Raw genomic sequence first — 27,356 nt, 5'->3', positions numbered from 1 at the left:
GGATATACACACGGCTAGTATATGTGTGTGTGGGGGGGAGTATTTATTACATTTACATCCTGTTATTCCTCCAAGGAGCTCAAGCCAGCACATGTGGTTCTCTATGCTTTTATCCTCACCACATTCCTGTGCAGCTAGGTTGAGAGAGGGACTGGATCAAAGTCACTCAGAAAGTAAGCTTCATGGCTGAGTGGGGATGTCAACCCAAAACATAAAACTGAGGCTCTAAACACTACAGCACACTGGTGCACACCCTCTCTCACACTCAGTCACTCCACTGTGTGTGTGAATAGGAATGAGAGGGCACTATTTTACATATAAGATTAATGGCTTCAGGCCTTAATTGGTAGATTAGTAAACTGAAGCTGTGGGATATTTTTGGTGCAAGTAGCTTTTAATAATAATAATAATAATAATAATAATAATAATAATAATAATTTATTATTTATACCCCACCCATCTGGCTGGGCTTCCCCAGCCACTCTGGGCGGCTTCCAAAAGAATATTAAAATACTATAATACATCAAACATTAAAAGCTTCCCGAAACAGGGCTTTTCATGGGGTAGAGAGCTAAGAGCAACATTATCAGTTCATAGGTGGTCATACACTGGGGGTTCGTGCTCTGCAGGGGTGAGGATCCTCCAGCCTGTGTGCCAGCCTTTGCCTGCCAGGGGGTTCAATGTGGCCCGCAAGGCCAATTTCCCCAAACCGTGCTCACCCGCCCATCAGCTGACATCACTGTTGACAGCAGCTGATGGGCAGGAGGACAGGGTTTAATCCTGTTTTTGTTGTGTGTCCTGTTCCCATTTGGGATGTTAGCTGACAGGCAGGTGCCCCCAGCCCCAGTCAGATTTGGCATGCAGGACAAAAAGTTCCCCACCGCTGGTGCACGGAATGGGAAAAGCCAACCATCTGGGCTCCTACCGCCCCACACGCTAAGCCACCAACTCCTTTTCCAAAGCTAAGAACTGAGCCCAATGTCGCATGGAGCAAAGCTCACCTTGACAGTCCGGCGGTGCCCAGAGCCATCCCAGTAGCTGAAGGTGATTTCTATTTCTTCACCTGGTGGGAGAGGAAAATCACAGAGGAGTCAAGAGAAGGGCAGAATAAAAACTCTCATCAGAAGAAATATGAAAATCTCCAACATCTTCCTATAAACAATACCCCTCCCCTGCTATGACCACATGACAGGCTCTGATAACCAGTGGTCAAGGCCAGGCCACCGACACCACATTCCATCACTCACTCTTTATTTTCTCCTGTTTGGCTTCCCACTCCTGCCGAAGTTCTTCTCGCAGGCGATTTTCTTCCTCCTGGAAACCGGAGGAGGGGAAGGCAAAAGCTGTCAAGGTGATGCCTTGGTGGGGCTGGGGAACCCCAGCACCTTCCCGATGTTTTTGGACTCCAACTCCCATCAGCCTCCAGCCAACATGGCCAGTGGGTCAGGGATGATGGGAGCTGGAGTCAGTCCAGTAACTTCAGGAGAGGCCACAGGATCCTTGCTTCTGCCTTAGTGCAGAAAGCAACAATCCACAGAGGGAAAGATGGGAGCAAAGTGCCTTGCAAGATGTAGCTGGCAAGGGGCATTGGGGACCCCTCCAGGGCACTTGAGGATGGAGGTGGGTGGGCGCCACAGAAGGCAGATAAGCAGCGTACCTCACGGTCACGGTCAGGCAGGAAGCTGGTGTCCACATCTGGGTTCTTCCCCAGTTTCTTCTTCTTGGGGGCCAGCTCTGAGGGAGGTGGTGCAATCAGACAAGAGGGAGGAGCTACCCTTGAAACTTCACAGCCATCTCTTCACAGCCCCACCTTGCTTCCAGCATCACCACCACCCAGGCCCACCTGGGCTTCCCTCTCCACCTGGGAGCACCCAGCCTTCCAGTCCTCACCTTCCCGCTCCAGCTCTGCCTCTTCCTCTTCCTCCTCGATGCCGCCATCATCTTCCTCCTCCTCATCCAGGGTGAAGGACAAGCTTGAGATCTTGCGCTTCTGCTCCTGCTTGCGTTCCCGCTCCCGCATGCGCTCCAGCTTCCTATGAGGAACAAGCCAACATCAGCTTCACAGGGCATGTCCCCTCACGGGGAGGGGGAAACAAAGCATTCCAAAGATGGTGGAGGAAAGCAGAGAGTTGAAAAACAGCAAGTGACCTGAAGAGGAAAGAGGGGTTGATGTTAGAGTATCCCCAGATTGGTCATACTTCTCAGATTAGGGAGATGGGCAGGAAGGGAACTTAAGAGTCACAAAGCTGCTACACTAGAGGGAAGCGAATAACAACATGTCCTTATTTATTTAGGATTATTTATAATCTGCCTTGCTTTCATCTTGGAATTTAAGGCAACTTTCATGGGGTTGTCAGGCAGTCTCCCATCCAGATCAGACCCAGACCCAGTGAGTGGCTGCATCATAAGCCTTCAGGCAATACCTGTGCTTAACAATGCTCAAAGTGTTTCACAAGCATTACTGCAGTAATCTTCACAACAACCTTGTAAGTTTGGCCAGTATTATGCTGCCGGTACTGCGGGAGGAGGCACCAAGGCTGAGAGAAAATAGTGGCTTGCTCAAGGCCCTGCAGGATCAGATCAAGCACCCACATAGCCCAGCACCCTTGCTTCCAACCGTAGCCAGTGGTTGCCTTGGGAAGTTCACAAGAAAGGCATGAAGGCAATAGTCTTCCTGGTTAAGCTCCAGTTTTTTTTCTTAGTTTTGTGCAGATATAATGCCTCTGGACATAGAAGTTCCATTCAGTTAGTTGACAGGCTAATTAACAGACAACAGATTTATCCCTTTTTTAAACTCACAAAGGCTTAGTGGATTTCAAAATTAGGCAATGCATGAAGAAGCACCTTGTTCTGCCTCACCTGAACATGACTGACTGCATGTCTTAGTGTTCTATAGTTTAAAATGGGATGCTCTCACTGCACAGCCTACATCTGAATAGCCACCCCCCAGGGATGCTGAAGATACACTGTGCCAAGGGCTAGGACCAGATGACCGCCATGGCCCTTCCAACTCTACGGTCTTAACCATTACGGTACTCCAGATCTTATACACCACCCTATAGCACAGGGGGAACATTCATGAAGGAGAGGAAAAATATTGCCCATCCCAGTCTACCCAGAACACCCACAACTCACAGCTGCAGCTCTTTGGACTGCTCCTTCTTTGCCAGCTGCTTCTCCCGTTCCTTTACAAGAGCCTCTTGCTTGGCCTTCATGTCGTTGAGGGTCACCAGACCTATCAGAAGAAAATGTGCTGGGAATCAGGCCTCCCATGTGATGATTACCCAGCTCTGTGCAGGGAAGTAGAGTCTCTTCATCCATTCAAGTCAAAGAATGGAGACTGGGACCCCTGCAGCTTCATTCCCCAGCACTGGGCTCCCTTCCCACACTCACCAACAGTGCTGGATTTCAGCTCAGCTTCCACTGCATCATAGTGAGCTGAGAATTTCTTGTCAATGTTTGACTTCATGATGTTCTCCTGCCATGGGAAAGAGGAGATCAAGTTTGCTGCTGCAAGAAGCTAGAGACTCAGTGATATCCCAGTTACGACTTCCAGCCCACCTTCTTAGACTAAATCTACACAAGATGTGCAACTACCCCAAGAGGAGGAGGAACACAGATTAGGGGACATCAACCCATGTGCTGTTTGGGGTCAGGGCAGCCATAGGAAAACCTCACATGCCCTTAGTGTTCTCATCTCATCCTGCCCTTGGTTAAGATAAGCACTCACACTCTGTATCCCAACTATTTTAGATTCATAGCCTACCTTAATCCAAAGACCTGGGACAGATTATGTACATTTTCTACTGATTTTGATTGAAAGAAGTAAAGAAAAAGAGGAAAATCCTTTTCACCAAGGAAAGAAGTCGAGTTGGGCATGGAAAGGTCCTCAACCAGAATGCTTCGCTTCACAGGCAGTGCTGCCAGGAGGAATTCAGTGTCTTCAAGGCTGAGAAGTTGGGCTCCACAAGAAAGGGCCAACACCCAAACTGTATTTGTTTTATCAACATTGCCCTTGCCTTGACAATCCAATAAGTGATCTACAGCACACCCCTCTCTGGTATCCTCCAGATGTTCTGGACTCCAGCCCCCACCTGTCCCAGCCAGAATGGCCAATGGTCAAGAGTGATGGCAACTGTAATTCAAAACATCTGAAAAGTACCACACTGGGAAGGCTGATCTAAATGGTTGGGAGATGTGAGCCCAGAGAACAAAGTCCAAGGATCTGTAATCATTTTTGGAAGGAACAAGTGCCCTGCAGAAGCACAGAAAGGTCCAAGGCAAGAAGAGAGCTCATTTGAGACTTTCAAGCACACAGCATTTTTGTATACTAAGAGGGAACCCAGGGGAAGCAAGCAAGGTGAGCTAAACATTGTCAGAAGTAGTGGTACTGTTGGCAAGACTTGTTGGGGAAAGCTCTCAAGACTGAAGTGTCATTATTATTCAGGGGGTATAGCTTGTTATAAAAACACAGGGAAAGGGGGAAAGTAGTCTATAAACTCAATGCATTGCAGAAAAAGTATACGGTCACCCAGGTCCAAGATGAAGGGAATGGCAATACCTGTGAATGTATCTGGATGAAGGAAAAAAGATAACACTGTGAATGCCTGCTTAGAGACCCGCAAAATCAATCAGAGTCGTTGAATGAGGAATTCTCTAATAAAGAATTAAATTGTTCTTTGGCACTAAATACACACTGCACAATCTAAGCTCTCCTGTTTCTAGGGAAACACATTTCTGTTTGGTGAGCTTAACACTACAGAAAAAAGCAGTGCTGCAGCCCAGGCACTTCATATAAAACTTTGAATCTCCTAATAAAGCAGAAGAAAAGGAAGTTGTGTCTGCTCCCTCACTGGTCCTGTCATCCACCCCCCCCCCCAGGTACGGCACACTTGGGGTTCTTGCTTGTGACAGCAGGTAGAGGGAGGGAGATGCCAAGACTGGAGTAGGTAGAAGCAGCTATGCTATGCCCTACTGCTCGGAGGATAGGGAGATTTCAAAGGCATGTGCTTGGTGTTCAAGTTGCAAAACAGCAAAGCAATATTCAAGATCAGGTGTTTGGCCCTCCAAATGCTGCTGAACTACAACTACCAACATCCTTCGCCATTTGCCATACTGATGGGAATTGCAGTTCACTGACATCTGGAGGCCCCAGTGTTTCCCACACATGTTCAATATAATAAGGAACTAACTCAGGACTGGAAATATTTCATCTTTTGAGGCACATTTCTCAGCACCTATAATTTTTCTAAATTTTCTGCAATTACCATACTTGTTGGAGACAGAACCTATTTAACTATGCAAGGGACCTTACATGCATTTGAGATTATTTTTTTCTCTTTCAGCAGGTTAATAGAATGGTCAGAATCTCAATTCATTTAAATCCTAGTTCACTTTGACAGAGCAATACTAACAGACAATGTGATAGTGATGATCCTAACATGAAAGATGTGATTAGTCAAATAAAAGGAAAGAGAAAGGATAACAAAGTCCAGGTTTTAAAAGAGGTGGGGCGGAGGGAATGTACTTCACTATACTCAGACAGTTAGAAAAGTATATTGGGAAGATACGTTATGTGACAGACAAGTTGGGGAAGATGGGCAATTTCTGACAGTAATAAAAGAAGAAAACTGCAAACCATAGTCATGCAGAAAATGAATATTCACAAAAAGGGATACAACCACACAGGAATTTTTTAATCTGGTAGCCAAAACTTACAAGAGGTGGGATGGACGATTGATTGAAAGGGAGATGAGAATATACAGAATACATCAAGCCAGAAGAATAAAAACCTCTAAGAGAAATCTGGTGATAGAGAGATGGAGAACCTGTGACCCTCCAGTTGCTTTTGGACTACGACTCCTGTCATCCCTGATCATTGGCTATGCTAGCCAGGCTGATGGGAGCTGAAGGTCAACATCTGGAAGAACAGAGGTTCTCCATCCCTATGGTAAAACAACAAGTTGTGAAATCTTCCTAGAGAGGTTTTCAAGGAAAAATATTTAAGGTTGCTTAGGGCAGGGATTGAACTGACCGACAGTACCCCTTCAACTCTATAATGGAAGAGAGCAGTGAAGTTAAAGAAAAAGCAAAAAACCATGCCAAGGGCCAACTGAAATGTTGTGGGGGGAAGGAATCATGAGGAAACGATTATCCACAACTATTGCCAAAAGATAGATACGTTGGTTTAATGCATTTGTACTCAGCATGCTCAGCTCCACCATGGGCTAGGGTGTTGTATTACCTGCAACCATAATTTGAATACACTGTTAAATATTTATTAGAACATCTGCTTAATTTTTTAATGCCTCAATTTGGTTTCTTATACTGTATGAACACTACAGATTGCAGAAAAATGGCTTAAAGGTGCATTTGAAAAGCATCACATATGAAAAGCATTGAAACTTTTTAGATGACTCTCGTGGTCCCTTCCAACTCTACAAAATTCTATGATCATTCTGAAAACACCTTTCGGTATTTTGCGCTGGCTCTTCCTGACAACCTGGCATCAAAGAACAGACAATTCCATGCTGCTGCCTCCTTTACCATTCCCTGCATTCAGAGTCCTCCAATGCTTCTGCACCACACCTTCATGGTAATACCTCGCTCAGCAACCAAATTACACCCCCCCATCTTGCCCCTTAGGACCTTCTGCTTCCTTTCACCTCAGCAATCCGTTGCCTCATCTGTTCCATATGTTCCCGCTGCCTCTCCCTCTTCTTCATCAGCTGGAGTGCCCGGCCAGCCTCGCTGGCAGCTCCTTTGTATTGCGCCATGGCTGTAGATGGACCTGTGAGGCAAAAATAAAAATCCCCACATAGACATGAATGTATGAAGCAGCAGCTTTATAACAAGCAACCATTGGCCCATCTGGCTCATTACTGTCTGCTCTTGACTATTTATTTATTATTTATTCATTTCATAAGATTTATACACCGCTTGCTTATAAAACAAAAACAACAACAACCTCAAAGCGGTTTACAGGAAGACAAAACAATAAAATTAAGAAAAATTTACAACACTACTTTAAAGCCTACATAAGTTGAAATACCAAGAGATTAGGATATTATTGATCAGCGCATGAAGGATATTGAGCAGCAAAATAATCTGGCGTATATTAAGAAATTTAGTGCTTGGTACGCTTATCTGCCCCCCTCCCACTTTGATTTTCGGGCACCTTATTTGTCTACCTTAACCATTCCAAAACTCAGACGGGCCTTCACACTGGCCAGACTAAATATGTTACCCTCGGCTGTTCTTGAGGGTAGATATCAAGGAACTTCATTTGAGAACCGGCTCTGCCCCTGTGGAGCTGGCTGCGTGGAGACGTCCTCTTGTCTTGCTCCCTATATAAAGATCTCAGGGACGAGACCATCGCGCCGCTCCTGTCTGCCATCCCGGGCCACTCTTGCGAAGCCAAGCTGTTCTCACTCCTGGCCGACCAGAACGGCTCGACAACAGAGAAGGTTGCCAAATTTGTCGAGAGAGCAATGAGATTGAGAGCTGCTACCTGAGTGACATTAGCGTCGTCGCCCAGATTCCTCTCCTAGGATTTTACTATTATTATCGTTATGTTTTGCTACTATTATTTTGTCGTCCCCAAGAGATTAAAACTACCATATTTTTCGCTCTATAAGATGCACCAGACCATAAGACACACCTAGTTTTTGGAGGAGGAAAACAAGAAAAAAAATATTCTGAATCACAGAAGCCAGAACAACAAGAGGGATCGCTGCGCAGCGATCCATCTTGCTGTTCTGGCTTCTGGGATAGCTGTGCAGCCTGCATTCGCTCCATAAGATGCACACACATTTCCCCTTACTTTTTAGGAGGGAAAAAGTGAGTCTTATGGAGCAAAAAATACGGTACTTTAACCTGGCTCTCCTTCCTTGAAGGTTTTTAAACAGAGGTTGGTTGGCCCTCTGTCACGGATGCTTTAGCTGAGATTCCTGCATTCCAGGGGGTTGGAATAGAAGCAGGGGTGGCCAACTCCCAAGAGACAGCGATCTACTCACAGAGTTAAAAACTGGCAGTGATCTACCCCCTTTTTTGGGTTCAAGTCAACGTTGTTGAGCTTTTGTAGGGGAGCCAAAGTTGTTGAGCTTCTTTGGGGGGAGCCAGTGATCTACCAGTGATCTACCACAGACGTCCAGTGATCTACCGGTAGATCACAATCTACCTGTTGAACGTGCCTGGACTAGATGATGGTCCCTCCTAACTCTTAAGATTCTATGGATAGCTCAGTTGGTTAGAGCCTGGAGCTGATAACGCCAAGGTTGCAGGTTTGATCCCCGTCTGGGACAGCTGCACAGGAGGCTGGATTAGATGCTACTGTCTACAATATGATTCTGCTGCAACTTTCTAACCACCTGGGCAGGGTTAGGGGATGTTTCTAAGCAGGCGCCGAAGAGAGCGGAGCGAAGGCGCCTGCTTGATCAATCGGCAGGGAGTTCCAAAGTGCAGGCGCTGCCCGCACTAACCGGCCGGGATGTTGCGCCTGCGGGCTCGCAGCGTCCCTAAAGGGATTTCCCGGCCTCATTGGCCAGAATCCTTCCAAGCGGGCTCGTGTCGGGGCTTGGGAGGGCGCGGGGGGCTGGCTCTACCACAGACCCCGCAGCTCGGCCCCTCAAAGGCTGCTGCCCGACGAGCAGGAGCAGACGAGGGGGAAGAACCTGGACGGCTGAGGGCCTTGGATGCGGCCGGGGAAACAGGGGCGCGCAAATGGAGGGGCCCGGTGTGAGGAAGCTCTGCGGCCTTGCCTGGTCGGGAGAAGGAGCACCCGCTGATTCCGCCTCTCCTTTCTCCAGCCGCAGATCCCACCAGCTGCCTTACCTACGTAGCTCGCGAGCGGAACTTCCGGCAGGGGGAAAAACCGGAGCCGCCCGCTATTGGCTAAGTTCCGCTCTGGCCCGCGGCATCACTATGGTGGAAGCCCTGTCGCGATGAAGCGTCTTCCGGAAACTCGCTCAGGGAGGAGTCAGTGCGCAGGACCCATTTCCGGTTCCGCGATTGGCGACGACGCGGAGCCAGCGCCCCCTAGAGGGCCGCCACCGAGCGGACGGAAACAAACGTGGGTTATTGATCCCTTGTGTCTCTGGAGGACTCGGAGGAACGCGCTTGAGACAGAGGCGTGCAGTGCGAGCCTGTCAATACATCTAGTCAGAAGCAAGCCCCATTGAACTCAGTGAGGCTTACTCCCAGGTGTATAAGATCGTAGCCTGTATAGTCTTTCCCCCATTGTCCTCCTCCCCCCCATCATCCCTGATCAGTGGTCCTGCTGGCTAGAGGTGAGAGAAGTTGGAGTCCGACAACAGCTGGACCATCCTCCCTCCCCAAGATTGGGAAAGGCTGGTTTAGGCAGTCAGCCTGCAGAAAGCCCCGTTTTCTTTTGTAGTTTGCGGGGGGGGGGCAGCCTCCCCCTCTCCTTGCATCTTTGTCCCCACTAGCTGCAGTTATTTTATGCCCTTCAGAGTTGTCAACATATCTGTTAATCGCTTTTATTGCAAATTTGGAAGTGACTAATATGAAAATCAACAATAAAAACACAACTTGGGACAAGCTTTTTGAGGTGTGAGGGAAGGCAACATGATGCTTCCAGTTCTTCCAGAGTACTACAGGAAAGAAGACTTGCAAATCCTGTGCCCTCAAAACTTATTACATGGTGTAGAAATTAAACAAGTTCCCTGCGCATCTCAAGTCTGTTGAATTTTTATTTTTTAAAGGTACAGACATCCCAACACAAAAGGGATTTGAACCCTGCAGGATGTGTTCTCTCACCTTCATAAAAAAACCAAAAAATAGAATAAAAAAATTCCTTCCAGTAGCACCTTAAAGACCAACTAAGTTAGTTCTTGGTATGAGCTTTCGTGTGCAAGAACTAACTTAGTTGGTCTTTAAGGTGCTACTGGAAGGAATTTTTTTATTTTGACTATGGCAGACCAACACGGCTACCTATCTGTAAAAAATAGAATGTACTTTTCAGAGTACTGCAATTAAAACTTCAACCTTCTCTGTACCTGGAAACTAAACCCTTCAGAGACTTATAATTTCCAGCACCCTTAAACTTCTCAAGATTCTTTCAGGGAAGCCATGTGCTTTAAATGTATAGTGTAGATGTGACCAGTTTTATTTAAATGTTCTGATTGCATTTACAGTAATTCCTGCGTACTTCTATCACACTTGCCCAGATGTGGAGAATTCTGCAATTGGCAGCTGGGAGTGAGACCTGTGTGGCTATCCTTTTTAAAAGACCCTAGTTTGAAACCTCTTCTGTTTAGAATTTCCCACCTTTCTAAATATTGTAAACAATATTTTCATTCTACTTGAGTTGGCTCTGCAGCTCAACAGGAAATAAGTGGTGCCCTCTAAATTCTTCAATATGTAAACTTCACAGTATCTGCCCAAAAGGTTTATCCATATATGAACCCTGCAATCCTCATCTGAGGCTCTTCTTCATGTCCCTGCTCCACAAGAGTCAATTAGAGATTTCTTCTAGAGCCTTTTAATGATCGTTGCTCTAGTATGGCAGAAGCACTGTGCTAGAGGGAGAATAAAAACCAGCACTCTTACTGTAAAGAGGCTCCCTGAGGGCAGAATTGCAGAGAAGGCCTAAGAACTCTTCACCAATTCTTCCCTGCAAGTACTGCTCCTGTCCCCATATTATTTTGGCAAACAGGGTTTCTGCTCCAAGAGGAAAGGGTCATAAACTAACTGGGCCAAAAGGTCTTAGCCCAAGGTAGATGAGAGGTAAATGCATTATGCCCAAATATGTGCCACACTTCTAGATACATACTAAGGGTAGTATGTTTCTAAACCCTGCACGTATCTGCTTTCAGACCTTGGTGACACACAGGGAGACTGGGGAAAGTTTGAATAAACTGATCAATTCCAACAGTTGGCTCCCTAAAACAGCAATTCTTCATTTCCTTGCTTAATTCTTGAAAAAATGACACTGAGCTGTAGAAAAAAAGCAGATGAGATGGAAGTCTGTAACCAGAGTTAAGCTGTGCAGGTTAAAACAAAATTCAAGTTTCATGGTTCACATGGCGCTGGGCTCTACATTGGAATTCCTTTCCAAAAAGATTAAGCCACAAAGCCAGGCTGTGGGACTTCTCCAACATTCTCATTATGCCATGTCTCACACGAGGTTTTTCATCCATCTCCTGAGTTTAACATGGTCTTTCTCTACAAAAAGCCTCCCTTCTCTACTTAGGAGGCAGCCTAAACGTGACCTCCCCTCCCCTCTCATTCCCACGGTGGTGGTACCAGACAAGAGCCAGAGCTAGACTAAGTGAATTTATTACTTTGAGACAATTGAGCAGCTGTGGGGTGGAGGGAGGTGACCCCTCGTATCCCACTAGAGTTACAGACAGATTGTTAACCATAAAGCCAGCTTTGGCAGGAAGGAAGCCTCTGACACAAAACAGACCCCAGGCCTTTTTGCTCATGCCAGGGCCTAACCGCCCCCATCCAAACCTCGTTAATTATCAGGTGAGTCAACAAAAGTTTGACCTGCTTCATTAATAAGTTACAATAAGTTACAGCAGGTGGCAGCAAGTGGAAGGGGACAGAACCACCACCCTGTCCCTATGTCCAGCACACGAGAGACACATACACACACGCACACACACACACAAATCTTCCCCCACTTTAGGCTAAAGTAACTAAGAGGGAATTGAGGGGACAAAATGGACACAAGACAAACGAAGAGGCCTGTGAGAACCTGAAGTGGCAAGGTGGGGGAGGGGAGGGACTGGCCAGAGGGACAGCATGTGTGGAAAGAGGCGGCTCAGAGGGGCCCTTCACGCCCCCCCAAATCCTGTAGTGCTAGTCATTCCGGCCTCTTCTCAGCATACAGAAATGAAGATTCACACCATGATCATGATAAATATGGGAAGGAAGGAGGGCTGCGAGGGGAGGAATGTCTGTCACAAGTGAAGCAAGCAAGCTAATTCACTGGGATCAGAAATGGAAGGGGGGTGGAATTGTGAGGCACAGAAAATAACATGGGAGCTGAGAGGAGAGCAAAGTGGAAGAGATGAGGAAAGTTTGAGATTAGCAGCAGGAACAAAGGCCAAACTGCATGCTCCATGCAATTACATGCCTTTAAACCCCTGATGTCTGCTGCTTCTAGGAACAGATTTGTGATGGGGCAACTTGAAGTGGAAAAGTGACTAGTGTGCTTACTTTTGCCCGCTTTCAGATGTGTGTTTATCCTTACAAACATGCAGAGGGAAGGAGCTGCAGCAGAAGAGAGTGCCAAATCACCCAAGCCTGCTTTTTCCTAGAAGTTGCTAGCCAGCAGAGGTTAAATGCATGCAATTGAATACAATACAAATCCCTGTTCTGTAAGAGAATGGGTCCCCAAAGAATTTCAGCTGCACCAACTCTGATGCAAACTCAGTTGTTGGGAGAGGGGGGAGGGGTCTTTCTCTTGTGAGCAGAAAGATATGGGATGGAGTGGAAAAATAAAACTAGGAATGTCTTTTCTCCCTGCGGATTAAGGGGAATGGTCACAATTAAGAGAAATCAATCATAGCTGAATGACTATCTGGAAGAGCCAGTCTCAGGTGAGGTGTGGGGTAAAGCCAGTCCCTAGTATGGTCCCTTGCATGGGGAAAACCCAGGGGGAGGGAGGATGGGGAGGGGAGGGGAGAGAAAGAGAAGGGGAGTAGTCACTGCTCATCCTCGCCGAAGACATCATTCTGGCGCCGTTTCATGCTCTCAAAGTCAAAGGGAGCCCCTGCCATGCGCCGGTAAATGTCTTTGATGTCGTCGCATGTTGTCTCAAAGTGGGTGGTGGCATCATATGACCGTGAGCAGAATACCTGCAGGGGAAACAGAGGCAAGAAAAACCACAGATGCATGAGATGGGCAATGGAAGATAAAGAAGCCAGGATCTTCTTTAAAGCCAGCTATGGACCATGCAGTAAGGCTCTCCCTTCTCTAAAACACTTCAGAACACCAAATACATTGCGGAATCTCACCTGACTTTCAGTTCCATCATCAGTAGGCTCATATATGTCACTGATGGCCACAAACCTATTAAAAAGGAAAGATGCTTATGAAAGTCTGAAGGGTTTGAAATGTTTCACTCCCCACACACTGCTTTTTCCTTTTCTGGTCAAACAGGCTTTGAAAGTTTTTGAAATAATAAGAGAGTAACCTGCAAACTCTGTTTACTACAGGCAAAAATGAGATTCACACACACCAGCAGCTATCCCTCTCTCAAAGCCATTTTTCTGTTCCTTGCTACTGAGTTTCTGACTCAACCCTGCAGCTTGAAGAGCCATGAACTGGAGGGCCTAGCTAGCCCAAAGTCTCTAGCCCCCAAATCTTTGTTTCCACTGCTTCAGCATCCTTCAGCAGGCCTTCTATCAATTTATCTGAACTTTTATCAGATCCAGCATAAACCTGTTTTAAACTTTCTATGTAATCTTGCATCTCCCTGCCCCTTGTTTCCTTCCATCTCATTATAGCCTCATTTATTTTTCTTTCGTTAAACTGTTTTCTTATTCTATTCAGAGGCCTAGTGTCTTGAATGTGCCTCTTCAGATTGCAAGTAGGGCTTGCATGAGGGAACACACCCACTCACAGAAAACCAGCATATTAGGGAGTGACTAGGCTAGAATCTTCCTGCCATCATTTTTAAAAATATGGAACAGCAGCCACTCACTCACAGTCCAGATATTAATGATTGCTGCATCTCTTGTCCTTGGATTTTCCTTCTTTACCCTATGTGGAAAATCTCCTAGAAATTACCATCTTTATCTTGAATGAAATGCAGCTGTGCCCAAGTATTTGAAGGCCCTTGTCATGTGTGTCCCCATTCCCTATCCTTTTAGATTGTGAACTGTAGACAGGAAGTTCTGTGTCCTAAAGCAGAAATTGTGTCCTACGGCAATCATCATCAACATCATAATTCTAGAGACTAGTTCTGTTTCTCATGTTTTCCCCTGGCCCACTCACTTTTGGTCGACAGGCTCAAGAAGTTCCAAGGCTGGCTGCACTTCATTCTCAGGAGAGTCCGTCTCCACAGTAGTGCTGACAATCGCAATGTACTTGCCCTGCGCAGCCACATTGTGGGCGGAGGAGATCAGGCAGACATAGATATCTGGGTAGGGAGGCAAAGGAAAGGGTCACAAGCCTGGTGGAAAATAGCCCAAGCGAAGCAGCCCCCCACCCCAACACATACACCGTACCAATATTATCTTATACTGGATGCCAGAGGGTAAATGTGTGTGTTTTCGTAACGAAGGAAAGGACGGTAGCTCAGTGGCTGTAAAGTCCCCTGCCTGAAACTTTGGAGAGTTAGCCCTAGTCATTGTTGAAATCCCGAGCCCACCATGAAGCTCACTTGGGCCATCCTAGTCCACAGAATTGTTATAAGATACAGAACTGGAAAAAATGTGAGCATTATAATGCCCTTGGTACACGTCATATTGAGGATAGGGCAGGGGTTGGCAAACTAAGGCCCACGGGCCATATCCCGCCCAATTGCCCTCAGGATCCAGCCCGCGAACAGTTCTGCAATCGCTACTTGGATTGGCGCAATCCCTATTTTTTCCCCAGGTTCCACTCTTGTGATTTCCCCCCCTCCCTCCCTCGCCGCAGCAGCGTCTCCTCCCTCCTCCCTCCCTCTTCCTGGCTTCTCCCCACCCTGTGGAGGAAGAGGGCTGGGCTTTGATAGGAAGCCTCGCTGCCCGCCTGCCGGCCTCTCCCTATGGCCACGCTGTGGGCTGGAGCTTGGCGCACCTGCTGGCCCCGCGCCTGGGAAAGATGGCCCGAAAAGGAGAGGCGTCACCACTGCCACCGGCTCCCAACCGCAGGCAGAGCGGCGGAGGAGGTAGGCAGGAGGAGGGGAGGGGCTGGGGGAGAGAGGGGGAGAGAGAGAAGCCCCCTCTACCGCGTGTGCGCTCCCCCACACACAGTCCGGCCCCTCACTAGGTCTGGGGGACGGTGAACCGGCCCCCTCCAAAAGAAGTTTGCTGACCCCTGGGATATTGCTGGACTCCCCACTCCCATCCATCCCAATGGTCAGGGATGATGGGCCCTGGTCCTGAAGAGCCGCTGGTCCCCATCCCAGCTGTATATGATACTGTGGAAGAAGCCCCCAAACATTGAATCCGGCCTCCCCTTCCCCCAACTCTACCCAGAGCCCCATCTCCACCTGTACTCACCAGATTTGCGCCCCACTTGGTTCTGGGGGATGATGATTTGACAGGAGTTAGAGTCATTGGTGCCACGGATAGGGTGGCTCAGGATGCAGATGACACGCACCACCTTCCCTGCGGGGCGCACCCGATCTGGCACATAGCTGGGGTCGCAGATCAACTGCTTGCAGCGTGCCACCTGGAGTGGGGGAGTAAACATTATGTAGAGGGACACTGGCAGACTTCCTTGGATGTTACTCCATGCAGTTAAAGGTTCGAAAGGCCCAAGTGTATAACTAAGAAGCTTGGCAGAAAGATGGTACATAAATTCCAAAAAATAAATAGAACAAAATGCTCCCTCCCCAAGTTATGCTCCTGAAATGAAAAGGGGTGGGGAACTTGAGAAGCCAGAACTGGATTTTTGTATGAAATGACTTTAAGATCAGTTCTGATGCTGAAAATAAATTCCAAGGTGCTCAGAGGCATCTTGTTCTATTCTAACACTACGCTCACCTCTGAAGCACTGCTTTGCACTGCTAGCTCTGTTTGGTGGACCTCTGGGATTCCAGTAATCTTCCTTATGTTTTCCCATCTCTGCCCTTGCCCATAATCGCTTGTCCTGGTTCGAGCCGGCAAAGTATGCAACAGAAGTGCCATGCAGCAAAAGTGCTTGCTAGGCTGTGCTGCCTTAGACTGCATTGGGAGGAATCACTTGTTTGAATTTGTCCCCATATCAAAAGCAACCAGCCAAAGATAGGGCTAGAGAAGGTTCATCTCATAAGCCACATACTCAGGCAGGAGAAAGGATGATGATTTCCCATTCCAATTGCTGCCAATCCACATGGACTAACAGAATCAGCTTGCAGGCAGAGAAGGTGGGGGGAAAGTGGACCCTGGATGCAGATGAACAACAGTAACTCAAGCCTCTTGAAACAGGCAGTACCTCTTTAAAAGCCAGGTACTTCACTTACGGAACAGTCTTCCGAGCACCATTGCTCCCAGGATGTAACTTGAGACACCCCCTTCCCAGCCTTTCTACCACAGGGGGTGAAAGGTCAGCTTCCCATTCTCACCTCGCCTTCAGATTTGACCCCGATGACCTTGCCACCTTCCATGACAATCTCATCCACTGGCTTGTTGAGCATGTAGGTGCCACCATAGATGGCGCTGAGCCTGCGGACATGAGATGGGTGGGTGGTGAAGGGCACTGACCAAAACAGACCTCAACCCCAACACACACCTCATGCAGTTCAGCTACAAGGACAGAACTACTTTGCCAAAAGATGTAAGCAATCCTTTTCCCATTACTTTCATCCCTCTGTTAATTAACAAGTCAAACACTAATATCAGAATTGCTTGTTTTCTGTGACAGTGATCAAATATAATTGAGTTTCTTTAAAATCTTTACATTTTTAAGGTATTACCTAGTCCCTTATGCTTGTGAAAGCATGCAGATGGGATCTATGAAAAAGCGATCCAGGGGTTCAAGTTTCTGTGCTCCTCACATGCATTTGTTTCTCTCTTGGAGTAACATTCATGTTTCCTTGTACAGAATGTAAATGTGTCCATCACCCCAGAAAACCAGAGAACTCTGCAAAATCTTAGATACCAAGTTCAGAATAAAGCATACACATTTCTGCAGATTTTGCATATAACTTATTTGAAAGCTCACATGTAAAAGTTCAGAGTCTCAATATCCTGGAACAGAACTGGGTGGTGGTGATGGTGGAAATAACTGTGACTGGACTCAATGCCCTTTCTTTCTACTAGTCTAAGGACCAAGGCAGGAGTTGCCCCATGTACTTGGAGCCCTAGGATATGGCATACCTGGCAAAGCCCTGGGGTAGTTCACCCAGACCATAAAGTGGGTAGAGATAGGGACTCTTCCCATAGCGGGCCAGGGATTCACTGTACAGTTTGATGCGATTGATGGTCTCCAAGCAGGGCTGATCCAAGTAGCTGTGGAAAGAGAAAACAGCCTGACTCAGTCCCACCAAGAATGAACAACAGGAAGCAGAGGACAAGACAATTGGGAGTTTCCTAAGGGAAAGGTCAGGGCTGTCTTGTGGGCCTGAGGGAGCCAATGACCAGTTTCCCCTTTTTGCAGAGAAGGGGGAGAGTCCATAATTTTTCATAGGCGTTTTCCTTGGGCATCTCCCCCTGCCCACCCTGTTTCTAACAAGCCAATGTTGGACATCAGACTGTCCTTCAGGTCACTCTCAGCTGACAAGGAGCTACTAAAATAACCACAGGATGTGGCACAGCTACATAGCCAGGGGACATAGAAAAAGCTGCACTCCCTGTTAGAAGGAGGGTTTAGGATCAGCTACTCACTCATCGGTGCGGTAGAGTGCCAGCGCATGACCTGTGAAGTCAATGACATCCTGGCCCAAGTCAAAACGTCGATAGACCTCGCGCATTGTGGTGCCATGAGGATCCACCCCTTCCAATGTCTTCGAGTCGTTCTCATCAAAGTTTGCCACAAACACCAGGAACTTACGGAAGCGCCGCTTCTCAAACATGCCCATGAGATCTAAAGGAGGAAGATGGGTTGGACTAGAGACAACACACTGCAGAGTCACACTGAATTACCAGGGCCCTGGCTCAATGGAAGAGCATGTTTTGCACTAGGAAGGTACCAAGTTGAATCCCAGGCATCTCCAGCTAAAAGGATCTCAGGTGCCAGGGTGCCACCAACAGAGTACAAGTTCAACATCTTCAAGGGAGGAGACACGGAGAGGGTCCTTCCAAACTTGGAGAAGAGTGGTGTAAAGGTTAGCCCCAAGTCACTCCCTGGACTCCAAAATTTTAGGTAACACTTAGAATGAATAAATTGTGGCAAAAATGTTCCTATTTAGGGCAAGCAATCTTGTACACTGCATGGCAATAAATAATGTGGGTCAAATAATCAAAAGGCACCTGTGAGCCCAAGTCCTCACCATAGCTGTCAACCTTCCCTTTTTTTGCGGGAAATCCCCTTATTCCAGCACCGTTTCCCGCTGCATCCCGCTGCTATCCCGGATTGTTAGATATCCCATAGACTGTCCCTGGGACAGGTGAGGCTGCTGATCCCTTATTTTCAAAACTGAAAGTTGACAGCTATGGTCCTCACCCACAGAGAAGGCTGCCCAATAGAAATCCTCCTGACTTTGCACCCTTCCTTCCTCTCAGCCTCTTCTGGGGGTGGGTAGTCCTGCTGTGTCTCTACACCAGGTGTGATTTAGATCAGTCAGTCACTCCTGGTGTGGTGATGCAGCAGAATTACTTGCCCCTCAAAGGATGCACGTCCACAGCAGTGACTCACAGACACACAGGGCACAGGCTCCTCCGAGAGCAGACCCTTCTCAAAGAGCAAAGTTTTTCAGGTGCAAAGACTGAACTATACCTCCAACTTTAGGGTTTTTTGGGGGGGAGGGTTCAGTTATTAGAAGTTTTAAAAACTCTAGAATTATCTTGCCAATGTCATTATTATGGATGCCTTTAAATTATTTTATAGACATTTAGCACCATTCAAAACCGACTAAAGTAATCATTCTGTCAACACAAGTATTTCGGCTTGCTAGGTGGAATCTTCCCCGCTCTTCTCCCCAGATATGCTGTTCCAAGGGTTCTCTGAAGCCCAGAGGAAGGAGAACAGGGGAAGCTCTGGTGCGCAAGTGCAAGTCCTTCCACACAGCTTTTGCTTGTGGGACTCATTAGTTCAATCCTGCCCGAAATGCTTTGTCTGCTTCCTTGAGATTCCATTATCTACTATATATTTTGAAAAGTTGTTTGTCTGTTTGCTATGTGTTTAGATATCTCTTACGGTATTGTAACTAAATTTTGCATGATGGTTCCTGAGATCAAGGAGCAGGTTCTTGTTTGTGTTTGAATACAACTGGATGCCATTTTTAATCAAGATGGTGGACTGAAGTTTTCAAAACTACACTGATCCTTTAGTTTCTTAAATTTCTGAGCAGTATTGGCAATGAGGCTGCTAGTTGCATTATAAAGCAGGAAATTTATTTTAAACTAAAATTAATGCAGGTAAGTATAGATATGAACATAAATGCAAACACTGAGGATCTGAGTTTGTTTGTTAATGAATGTTTCACTGCACGTTACTTTTTCGTACATCAGTAATTATATATTTCCCACAAAAGGAATACAAAGGTCCCTGTGAGCCAGACACAGTACAGTTTTGCAAGAAATAGGCTTACTGGATGCCAGAGCCTCTGTCTCGGTCGACGGCACTTTGTAGATCTTTCCTGCCTTGTAGACAAAACTGCCTTCCACCACTTTGAAGTCTAGATAGCGTGTCACTTCCGTATACAGCAGCATTTTCACCAGCTGGCCTGCGTGGGGGAAGGAAAGCCTCATTTAGAGCCCTTCTACCTGCCACCATAGATAAGGGGTGCATTATAGAGAGCCAGGATGAAGGTACACGAGACCTGCCACTTTTTTGATGGTAAAGAGGTTTGGGTCTGACCAGTGTTTGGACAGGCGAACTGCGAGAACCATTTGTATACCACCTTAGGTTCCATAATGAAAGAAATCCAGGATAGAAAAGCAAAGTAAATAAAATGCACCCAGTACAAAGGTTCACAGCAAATGATAGGTGAATAAGAGAGGAAATGCTTGCCAGATAAATGTGTGTAGCGCATACAGGCAGAGCTGTGGGGTGTGAGGGACAGAGCTCCATCAACTGCAGAGGGCCAATTTTGGCTGCTTGTTCTTCAGCGCCCGCCAATGATATGCAAAGTCCTGGCCCACTTCAATGAGCCAAGACGTCTCACGATACTATAATGTGGGCCTGTCCTGTGCCACTACAGACTGTCCTTCTAAAGTGATTCTTCCAGCTCATCTCACCCCTTTTTGAGTAAAACAAATGAAATCTCTGGCAGATAGACCAAGGGACAACAAGTGCATGGACTTACCATTGGCCATGAGGAATTTGGGGATAAGGTCAACATTCCAGTCCCGGCCACGCCCCATAGATTCAGGGGGGCCATCACTAATCTCAAAGCGCTTGTAGAGCTGGTAGTTGAGGAAAAACAGTACATCACACACACTCATTCAGACAGGGCACTTCAATTAGAATATACATGTTATCCTAATACAAATATATCAGTGCAACCAAAATGCAGGAGGAGAATCTATCTCAGCTGTGTCAGTCAGAGAAGCATCAATTCAAAAAGGAGACCAGGATACTGCAGGAAGCAGCCCATCACCCCAAACCACTTCTCCTATCTTCCAGGCTCCCTGGTGCAAGTGCCGGAGGCACTTACCTCCCTAGGTTTCGGACAAGGCAACGCCCCCCCGGAGTCCTCTACCGGACTACCCTTTTCATTGGGGGAAGGTGATGGCGCTTCCTTCCCCCCTTCATTTGCATAACAATTACCCCTGCCAATGCCTAACCGCCAATACCGAGGAAGTTGTGACATTTGCTACGAGGTAGGTGAAAAAACCAAAAGGCTGGAAGTGCGCCAAGTTGGAAAAATTTCTACCAGCCCCTTGCGGCGACCAACCGAAGTCCATAGCAAGGTCATACCTAGCTAAGCCTAAAGGGTGGGTGGGATGGGAAAACCGGTCAGCTGGAACGGGGCAAAGAGGGCGGTCCCCGGTCGTGCCTGGCCTTAAATGGGCCAGGCCACGCCTCCCTAGCCCGCCGATTGGCGGGGGGGGGGCAAAAAGGCCAGCCCCCACGTGTGTGGGAGCCCGCAACCCCCTCTCCTCTCCAGTTCGGAAATGGCTTTATCTATGAAACACTAGAACTAGCATGCAAACATTTACTTTGCCTTTTCACGCAGCTGAAAGGTGTATGGCTGGAAGGATCCTGGGAAGTGAAAACATGCCAAATAGAATATTTATATGCTTTTCCTGAGCATTGTTCAGGGTGGATTTGATTTAAATCAGGCATAGGCAAACTCGGCCCTCCAGATGTTTTGGGACTACAACTCCCATCATCCCTGACCACTGGTCCGGTTAGCTAGGGATGATGGGAGTTGTAGTCCCAAAACACTAGGAGGGCCAAGTTTGCCTATACCTGATTTAAATCAAATCGATTTACGGTAAATCACAATTTAAATCACTAGTCAGTAAGACTTGATTTAATCATTATTTTTTACAGAAAGACTCATTCTTGCTGGTACATTCTTAATATTTACAACCAGATAAGGGTTTCATTTTTGGAATAATAAATTTTCAGAGTAGTTTTTACAGTTGTATCAAAAATGATCAATTTGGTTATACTATTAGAAATACATTGACAGATAATTATGAAATTATGGTGAGGTTTAAAAAGTTAATTGTTTATATTTGGACAACTTTTCTGCTGTACTTTATTGGAAGCAGAAAAGTAATCATTTCCCTAATAGCAATTTAAACATTTTATTTAACTAAAACAGTAACATTATAGCATATGTATCCATGTTTGTTAACTGATGTGGTTAAACAATTTTTTTAAAAAATAACTTACACTGAGTTTTAGCACACATGAAAAACTTAAAACAAATCCTTATTTGCTGATGAATAGCCTTTGGACTATAATGTAACTTAAACAGAAAACTATCTTTAGAAAGGTTTTTCCTCCAAAAGCATTTTATTTTTAAAATCCAATTTAAATTTTAAAAAAATCCAATTTAAATCAATTAAAATTTTAAAAAATCCAATTTAAATTTAAAAAATCTGATTTTTTTTAAAAAGCCATTTATTTTTATCCACCCTGGCATTGTTCAAAGCACTTTGCATACATTATAACAGAAAGTCTTGCAAGAATGGGTGAATTACACCCTTATTACAGGTAAGGGAGTGGGATCAACAGGGAATGCCTTAGCTCAAGCCAACTATTGAGTTCAGGGCTGAGGAGAGATTTTAAATGGGAGATTTCCCACCTTAGCCATCAGAGCACACTTTCTCTTAGATCTAATCCAACAGAGGTATAAACACACCCTATGTTCCTGGCTCCTTACCTCTTCCAGGGGGGTGATTGATGAGCTCTCGCCCCCGTAGTACGGATTCCGGTCCATGTGCAGGACCTTCTTGCCGTTCACAGACATGATGCCAGAAAGGATACATTCCTAGGGCAGAAGGTGAGCAGGGTTATGGATGCCCTATGGCATGATTAGTTCAAAGTATCTCCCCACAGAGGATGCGGGTGGCGTTGTGGTCTAAACCACTGAGCCTTAGGCTTGCTGATCAGAAGGTTGGCGGTTCGAATCCCTGTGATGGGGTGAGCTCCTGTTGCTCGGTCCCAGCTCCTGCCAACCTAGCAGTTCAAAAGCACGTCAAAGTGCAAGTAGATAAATAGGTAAGGAAGGCAGGAAGGTAAACAGCGTTTCCGTGCGCTGCTCTGGTTCGCCAGAAGCAGCTTAGTCATGCTGGCCACATGACCCAGAAGCTGTACGCCGGCTCCCTTGGCCAGTAAAGCGAGATGAGCGCTGCAACCCCAGAGTCGTCTGCAACTGGACCTAATGGTCAGGGCTCCCTTTACCTATGTCCCCACAGCATGGTAGCTTTCACAGTGCAGGGTTGGGGGACCTGTGGCTCTCCCAATGCTGTCACCCTCCAACTCTCAACAGCCGTAGCCAGCGCAGCCAATTGTCCCAACCACACCAGGACCAACGAGGACAAGCAACCAGATTTTAATTCTTTCTTGGTGAAGCAGCAGGTTACATCAGCAAGAGATATCCAGGAACACTCCCCGCTAACTAGATGTTTAGGCAACCTACGACGGCAGTCCTATGCTCTGCCTCAGATAGATAGCTCTTTCTTGAGGAGGGGGGATTCCAGGGGATTTCGAAGCCATGACCCCTTCTGGGAGCTTTGCAGGCTCTCTAGGTTCCAGGACCTCCTTTGGCTGTTCTCTTGTCTCCTGCCCCTTTCCCCCTTGCTCTGGCCGCCCAGTCTCCCTCTCCTGACCCCCTTCTTTCTCTTCTGCTGGCAGCTGCCTCACAGGTGCTACAGAACCCCACAACCCACTAGTCCCTTCCCCTGGAGACTCCTCCTCCCATTCTGTCTCGTCTGCCTGCACATCCCCCCACTCCTACCCATCACTGCCACCACTGCCCTTTAAAGCCCTATGCGGCCTAGGACCCACGTACCAACAGGACCGCCTCTCCTGGCATGCCCAGCGGAGAACCTTAAGGTCCACAAATGACAACATTTTGGAGGTCCCAGGTCACAAGGTGGTTAGATTGATCTCAACTAGGGTCAGGGCCTTTTCAGTACTGGCCCCGACTTGGTGGAACGCTCTTGTCACAAGAGACTAGGGCCCTGCGGGACTTGACATCTTTCCGCAGGGCCTGCAAGACAGAGCTGTTCCGCCTGGCCTTTGGTTTGGACTCAGTCTGACCTTTATGTTGCCCTCCCCTTATGGTCTTGATCTATTGGCTACTTTTAAAATGAGGCTGCATTTTAAATTGCATTTTAACCTGTATTTTAAATTGGTTTCCCCCCCCTTATGTTTTTACTGTGATTTTGTTGGTGGTAGCGAGGGCGGGGTACAAATAAAATTTATTACTATTATTAGTAGTAGTAATAGTAATGCTCAGAGATACTGGGAGATGTTGTCCCAGAACACCAGGAGGATCACAGATTTCTCCACCCATTTTACATAGTCCTGGCATATCAAAATCAACACAAAAAACAGGTTAAGAAGTACACACATGTATGTGAAGAAGGGGAATGAGTCTGAGGTTGTTATTTCCCCATGCCATGCCACTGCATGCTCCAAACCAGTATACAGGGGTGTTCAATTACGAACAGTGGAGCTGGCACCAGGCAGAAACTGGTCTCAAGGAAGTTTGGGGCAATGACAAGGGTTTCTGCACAAACAGAATCCACAGCAAGACTTGTACTGGGATTTTAGGGGTAGACAGCTACGGTGCAACTTACAAGGACCTAGGAGCCAAAGCTAAGGTCTGTAGAATGCTCTTGTTGGTTTCACCTCAGTAGCTTACACCTATAATAAATACTCAAGGCAAAGTCTAAAGTCTAGCTGCTGTTGGGCGGGTAGATTTATGGATGGGTGAGTGAGAAAAGGAAGCTCAAAAGGGAGATTATCTATTCTCCCTGGCTGGATTCCACACCACCGTGGTAACATGTGGATACCTGAAATCACCAACTCCTTTGTGAAGCACATAGCAACATGCAAATTCCTATATAATCCATCCCACACACATAATTTCCACCAATTAAAGTTATTTGTTTTCAGTTTTCAAAGTGGCAGGATATTTGGCCACATGAAGGTGGCAATCACGCTGCTCATGCAGTGCAGGTGGTAGACAATCTGTGGCCTAATTTCATGCAGTAACTGGTCCCTCCCCCAGCAGCCTACTGGAAGGGGGAGGGGAGAGAAAGAGAGGGGGTGGGGTGGCAGAGAGAGAAACACTGTAATGCAAGCACAAGCCTTATCATTTCAGCTCCGTGAAAGTTCCCAAAGCAATTGCATAATGTATTATTAGTGATGTCACAGGCACTATTCAATAGGCTCCTGGGACATTCATGCAACTCCATTCCACAATCATCCCTACTAGCTGTAGAAGAAATTACATTTCATTATAAGAATGAAATTGGTCTTTGAGTACTTTAGGAAACACTCTCACTTAAGCTACAGCTCCATGGCAGTTAAAATAAGTTTGTGTGAATTTGCTGTTAATGAATTACAAGTGGTGAAAGAGAGAGCAGCTTGCTTGCTTGCTTGCTTGCTACAAGAGGATGAAGGGCTTCTCATGGGATATGAGTTCGGACTCATCTAAGGACAAGCCTGGTTTGTGAGGCTAAGGTGGGAGGAGGAGCAGAAAACATTTTTCTCCTTAATTGTCTTGTCTCCTGTCTTAATTGTTGCTCCATAACACGAGATAGGCTGGTTCCATAGTGAAGGGTCAGAGTTTAATGGAAGAACATGTCTTTTGCATACAAGAGGTTCCGGATTCAATCCCTGGCATCTCCACTTAAGAGCTAGAAACTAGAACTAGACAATTAGTGAGCTAGACAATCCAAATGGCCAGACCCATTATAGGGCTGTTTTCTACGTTCCAGAAACATGGGAAATTCAGTTTAGCCCCCTACCAGATAGGGCTGCATGCAGAAGATTGAGAAAAAGCTGTGTGTGTGAGGAATCAGAAAACATCATCCTTCTAAATTATAATTTGGGGGGGGGGATGGAGCATGAACAGGGCAGAATAGACAGTGCTCTCCACACTAAGGCCAGGAAACCACAAGAAAAAGAAGGGAGGGAGCTTGGAAAGATGCCAAACTGAGAGCTGCATCCCTTTGATGTTCCTGGGGAGAGGAGAGATAGAACAGAAGTTAAGTTCTGCAAAGCGCAATTAATATGTAGGAAAACATATGAATTACACAAAAAGAGGTGTCCAGCCACTTGTTGAGGGCAGGAAGAGGTGCCTACATTGGTTTCCAGAACAGGAAATCCCATCTTGCAGTAATGTGTAAAGAGCGACAAGTCAGTATTGGGGTGGTGATGGTTAACGTTCCCCTGACAGGAGTAGGAGCAGGGAGGAAGTTTTTTTTTTAAACTCTGGGGAGAGTGAGAAGTTCATTCAGTTCCACTGAAAACCATAGATGGCCCAAAGCCAAGCTGATACAGTAAGAAGACACAGGGCTGCTAAGGAGCCTTGAAAGAAAAAAGACCAGGAAAGAAACCTTAACATCATGGAGACTGCAAGGGTCAAACAGTATGTGCTTCCTAGACTGCAAGGAATTGCAAGGGGAGATGCAGACTAACCACCTAAGAAGGAGAAGCATTTACTTTACTGGAGCAGATTTCTTTTTTTATAAATAAGCGTAAAAGTTCAGAATGGGGAAAACACTGGCAGGGGGCTGCATTAATGAGAAAAACCAGGAAACTGCATACAGTACATGCAAGGTTTACCTCTGCACTTCGACCACATCTGCAGTAGGTACAGGGGCGCTCAGGACCAGGCATAGAGCACCCTGCGCTTCAGACCCTTCAACCTTGGGTGCTGAAGGGGCAGACGGTTCACACTGGGACTGCAGGATTTGGAAGTGCAGTTAAAGGACTGCACTGGAAGAGCTTGAAGGGATGCTGCTGAAGGGTTGGGGGGAGCATAAGGAGCATGGGAACTGCAGCAGCGCCCCTTCCTCCCCCTCTTGAGATGTAAAAGAGGGCAGGGTTGCTAACCGACCAGAAAACACACACAACTGGCCTGCCCCTCGAAGACCCTGTAGCTCGATCTCCACAAGGCGCAAGAAATACGGTTTTCCTGCATTGTCACAAGGCGCTGCTAGATGCACAGCAGCCGCGGCCAGCTGATGGCTTGGCAACCCCCGAACGAAGGAGGGGCGCTGGGGGGGGGGATAAAGGGCCGGGAAAGGGCGCGGGCAAATGGGCGCCCATCGCCTTCGGAGGGCGGCTGGTGGCGGCGCGTTGCATCCGAAGAGTTGCAAGCGGGGGCTCAAAGGCGCCTGCCGCCCAAGGCGGAGGGGAAGCGGGGCGGTGCAAACGAGGCGGGCGCACCTCTGGGAGCAGCAGCTGCTAATCCGGGGGACAGGTGCAATAATGGTCTGGAATACGGAGGGGACGAGGCAGCAGCAGCAGCACGGAAGCAGAGAGAAAAGGTGCAATTATGTGCTGCTTCTGGAGCTGCGTTGCTGCAACGAGAAAGGCCTCGTGGGCTGCGGGGAATTGCAAACCCCGCCCGGGCATGGCAGGGATGCTGCTGCTGCTGCTGGCGAGGGATGCAGCTGGAGAGCACGGGATGCAAGAGCAGCGAGGCGGAGTAGGCAGGGGTGCAAAGCCGGGCGGGGTGGAGACTCACGGTCAGGCCGGTGCCCAGCACGATCACGTCGTAGGCCTCGTCCATGGTGCCGGGTGCGGAGCCGCCGCCGCCCCCCCGCCCCGAGCGGAGCCAAGATGGGGCCGCAGCACGGGCAGTCCGGAGGAGGATCCCTCCGCCGCCAAACGAGTCCCGGCAGAGGGATCCCTCCGCTACCGGGAACCGCCCCGCCGAGGTCCTTCTCCAGAAGCGCGATGTCGGGAGCGGGGGGCGGGCGAGGGATGCGCGAGCCCAGATGGTGCCTCCGCGAGAGAGAGGAGGAGGCACGCAACAAAACGAGTTCCGGCTCTGCTGCTGCTCTTTCTTTTTCTGTCATTGCGGGGGGGGGGGGGAGAGGAGAAGCTCGCAAACCCAGCGACCCCCCCCCATCTCTCGTCCCCATGGCAACCGTGACAGCACCGTCGGTTCT

The 27,356-nt window shown here is 47.5% G+C and overlaps 3 protein-coding genes across 3 annotated transcripts in view; 1 reads left to right on the top strand and 2 right to left on the bottom strand.

The window, feature by feature from the left end:
• Positions 1 to 7,522, top strand: part of LOC310696816 (uncharacterized protein) — a 155,801-nt gene extending 148,279 nt beyond the window's left edge. Inside the window, exon 6 of the mRNA XM_083482854.1 lies at positions 7,357 to 7,522. Within this exon, the coding sequence (XP_083338980.1) occupies positions 7,357 to 7,494 (138 nt within the window). The 3' untranslated portion in view covers positions 7,495 to 7,522. The remainder of the gene's footprint in view (positions 1 to 7,356) is intronic.
• Positions 906 to 8,955, bottom strand: FAM50A (family with sequence similarity 50 member A). The gene is made up of 8 exons (XM_083482853.1): positions 8,833 to 8,955; positions 6,666 to 6,790; positions 3,394 to 3,478; positions 3,136 to 3,235; positions 1,891 to 2,033; positions 1,658 to 1,734; positions 1,248 to 1,314; positions 906 to 1,063 (listed from the first exon to the last, which is right to left on the bottom strand). Exons 2-8 carry the CDS (start codon positions 6,774 to 6,776, stop codon positions 963 to 965), a joined length of 684 nt encoding a protein of 227 aa, XP_083338979.1. The 5' UTR covers positions 6,777 to 6,790; positions 8,833 to 8,955; the 3' UTR covers positions 906 to 962.
• Positions 8,956 to 11,282: 2,327 nt separating this feature from the next.
• On the bottom strand, positions 11,283 to 27,173 carry GDI1 (GDP dissociation inhibitor 1). Its single transcript, XM_083482819.1, has 11 exons — positions 26,930 to 27,173; positions 22,103 to 22,210; positions 20,069 to 20,168; positions 19,352 to 19,486; positions 17,487 to 17,685; positions 16,980 to 17,111; positions 16,226 to 16,325; positions 15,180 to 15,351; positions 13,969 to 14,113; positions 12,987 to 13,041; positions 11,283 to 12,827 (listed from the first exon to the last, which is right to left on the bottom strand). The coding sequence occupies exons 1-11, from the start codon at positions 26,972 to 26,974 to the stop codon at positions 12,675 to 12,677; spliced, it is 1,344 nt and encodes a 447-aa protein (XP_083338945.1). The 5' UTR covers positions 26,975 to 27,173; the 3' UTR covers positions 11,283 to 12,674.
• Positions 27,174 to 27,356: the final 183 nt, after the last annotated feature.

The sequence above is a fragment of the Podarcis liolepis genome, assembly GCF_965112155.1.
Source record: "Podarcis liolepis genome assembly, chromosome: 17".
In the NCBI taxonomy this organism is placed as follows: domain Eukaryota; kingdom Metazoa; phylum Chordata; class Lepidosauria; order Squamata; family Lacertidae; genus Podarcis; species Podarcis liolepis.
Note: the sequence above shows the minus strand (reverse complement) of the source record. Positions and strands in the feature narration are given on the sequence as shown.